Here is a 2,500-nt window from a genome sequence, read left to right as displayed (position 1 = left end):
ATGAGGTTGAAGATCAGCGGCGTGATGAAGTTAGCCAGTGTGATGACAATGGAGGGCAGATACTCCACGACCAGCTCCAGCAGGAAGTTACTCTTCTGATCCTGAACACACACGTAAACATAACCAGAAAGAATAGCAGAAAAAAACTAGGAACTAAAGAAGCGCACCCTTACGAAAAAGAAGTTTATTCAAGTGTGCTATTAGTATACTACTTTTAAACCAAAAAATAGGAAAGTATACTTTTAGTTTACTTTTTATGTACTTCTCAGAAATATACTTTAAATGACGTTTTCTGTGTTTTCATTGTTTTATGGTAGAGGGTGCTAGTATGCATCTTCTGTACAAAAGTTTCAAAAATACACAAGTGAAGAAGAAAAAGAAACACCACCCAGCAGGCACAGTACATTAATGTGACGTCAGGAAGACATCTGTCAGACGTCATATTTTGGTTGAAAATTAAAGTCGGGTTGACGTCTAAACCCAACTTTGTTTGACGTCAAACTCCAACATCAGACAGACGTTGAATTTTGGTTGGAATAAGCACCACACTGCAACAATGGGTGAAATGCATAGCAGCACATTAAATATCTCAAGATCTCAGCAGAGGAAGATTAAACAACTCCACAAACAGCATTACCAGCTTCACTTATTACTAACCAGACTGACTTTATTTCTGTCAGACTATCAGTTAAAATCTTTTAACAAACATGAGCTTAAAAAACTTAACCTACACTGACACACACAGACATCAACAATCAGTATATGAATCTCAACAATGGTGACATGCTTCATGCAGCAATGCATGCTGGGAGCCATGTGTTTTATACTATCCCAGCATGCATTGCTGCATGAAGCATGTCACCATTGTTGAGATTCATATACTGATTATTGATGTCTATGCGTCTCAAAAGCTTTTTCTCCCAAAATGTATTTAAAAATAAAAAATCAGAATGTCTGATCTGAAGGAAGAAAGTATTGTCTCTTGAATATTGTTTGTTAACAATTGGGTCAATGACAAGAAAAATTATCCTCAATCATTTTTCTTCATGGTGATGAAAACGATATCACCTTATCTTTGTTTATGGCTCCTTTTATAACAAATGATGTGTTATTCCGGCCAAAATTCAGCTTCTGCCCAACATTGGAGCTTGACGTCAAACAGTCGTTGGATTTACACGTCAACCCGATTTTCATTTTCAACCAAAATCCAACGTCTAATCGCTGTTATTATTATTCTAAATATTTTCTCCTCATCTGTTGTCTGATTGGAATTTTGTAAGGATTTCTGTGTAGTTAAAGTGTGTGTAGCCAGCATCTATCAACTTTTTGTTTGTAACTTACCCACATTAACGTGTTTAAACAACGAATGCATGAAGCTAGAATGAAATGTTTTTGTTTACAAGCAGATACACTGTTCTTTCGTTGTATGTTCTGCATTTAGTCCCAAGGAGTATTGAAACAGTACACTTACAAGTATACTACTAGAACACTAGAACACTTTGTATACTTGCTACATTAAGTATACTTAAAAGTATACTTGAACTTTACTTAGGTAAACTTAATGAAATAAACTGGAAGTATAGTACTTTTTGCTAAGGGCTCAGTCACCTCGGCCTGCTTCCGCTGTGAGAAGACCGTGGCCACATAGATGCAGTAGAAGCAGGCGACCAGGACGGCCATGACGAAGAGATTGAGAGCGGCTCTGAGAGCGTAGATGCGACACTTCTCGCCGCGCGTGCGATTCGCCATCTTGCGCTTGATTCGCTCCTCCTCTAGATCCATCTGTCACAACATGAAGTGATGAATGATTACGACCACTGGCATCTGTTTCCACTGATCCAAAGCAGACGCACCTTGAGCTCGTACAGTAAGCTGCTCCGCTTGAGACGCGCAGCATTCTCGTTAGTGATGCAGAAGTCCCAGCCGGCAAACACCTTATTGCAGAAGCTCTGGAAGCGGTCCTCGTCTTGTATGAGCTTGCGCTTGAAACCAGCCGCAGACCTAAACAAACACCCAAAAATCAGCAGTGAAACTCTTCCTGAAGGTGATCTGAAGCGATCTCCACGATCACACACACACAGAGCAGTGAGGAGACTGACCTCTTGACGATCCACAGCAGGCTCAGCAGCAGGTATGTGATGGTGGCCAGCAGATACGCCAGCGGCAGGTTGTAGGTGAAGTGGGAATGAATGAACTCCAGCTTATAGTAACCATAGAAGAGGTACGTGTGCTCCAGGAAGCCCTACACACACACACACACACACACACACACACACAGTTACAGGGTGTGTGAGCGGAGGCTGTTTTGGGTCATGTTTGCTGACGGGTGCGTCTCACCGTTCCAGACAGCAGGTCTGTGATGTGCTCATGAAACACGACGAGACCCTGCCGAGAAGAACCCAGATACACACTGCACTCGCTCCCTGCACAGAACACACACGCACACATGAGTGTGTGTGACAGAGAGGGGGGTGTGTGTGTGTGTGTGAGACAGAGAGGG

At 42.1% G+C, this 2,500-nt stretch overlaps 1 protein-coding gene across 3 annotated transcripts in view; it reads right to left on the bottom strand.

The window, feature by feature from the left end:
* LOC128018360 (transmembrane channel-like protein 7) overlaps positions 1-2,500 on the bottom strand; it is a 20,933-nt gene that overhangs the window by 4,801 nt on the left and 13,632 nt on the right. For 2 of the 3 annotated variants that reach the window (XM_052603837.1, XM_052603845.1), the window contains exons 5-9: positions 2,338-2,423; positions 2,100-2,242; positions 1,854-2,001; positions 1,609-1,782; positions 1-101 (exon numbers count right to left, since the gene is read on the bottom strand). The exon at positions 1-101 is cut by the window's left edge and continues 54 nt beyond it. In XM_052603837.1, the coding sequence (XP_052459797.1) occupies positions 1-101; positions 1,609-1,782; positions 1,854-2,001; positions 2,100-2,242; positions 2,338-2,423 (652 nt within the window). Of the gene's footprint in view, positions 102-1,608; positions 1,783-1,853; positions 2,002-2,099; positions 2,243-2,337; positions 2,424-2,500 lie in introns of those variants that run through there. The other variant, XM_052603853.1, reaches the window with a different exon arrangement.

This window comes from Carassius gibelio, chromosome A1 (assembly GCF_023724105.1).
Source record: "Carassius gibelio isolate Cgi1373 ecotype wild population from Czech Republic chromosome A1, carGib1.2-hapl.c, whole genome shotgun sequence".
NCBI lineage: Eukaryota > Metazoa > Chordata > Actinopteri > Cypriniformes > Cyprinidae > Carassius > Carassius gibelio.
This window is presented reverse-complemented; position numbering and strand designations above follow the sequence as displayed.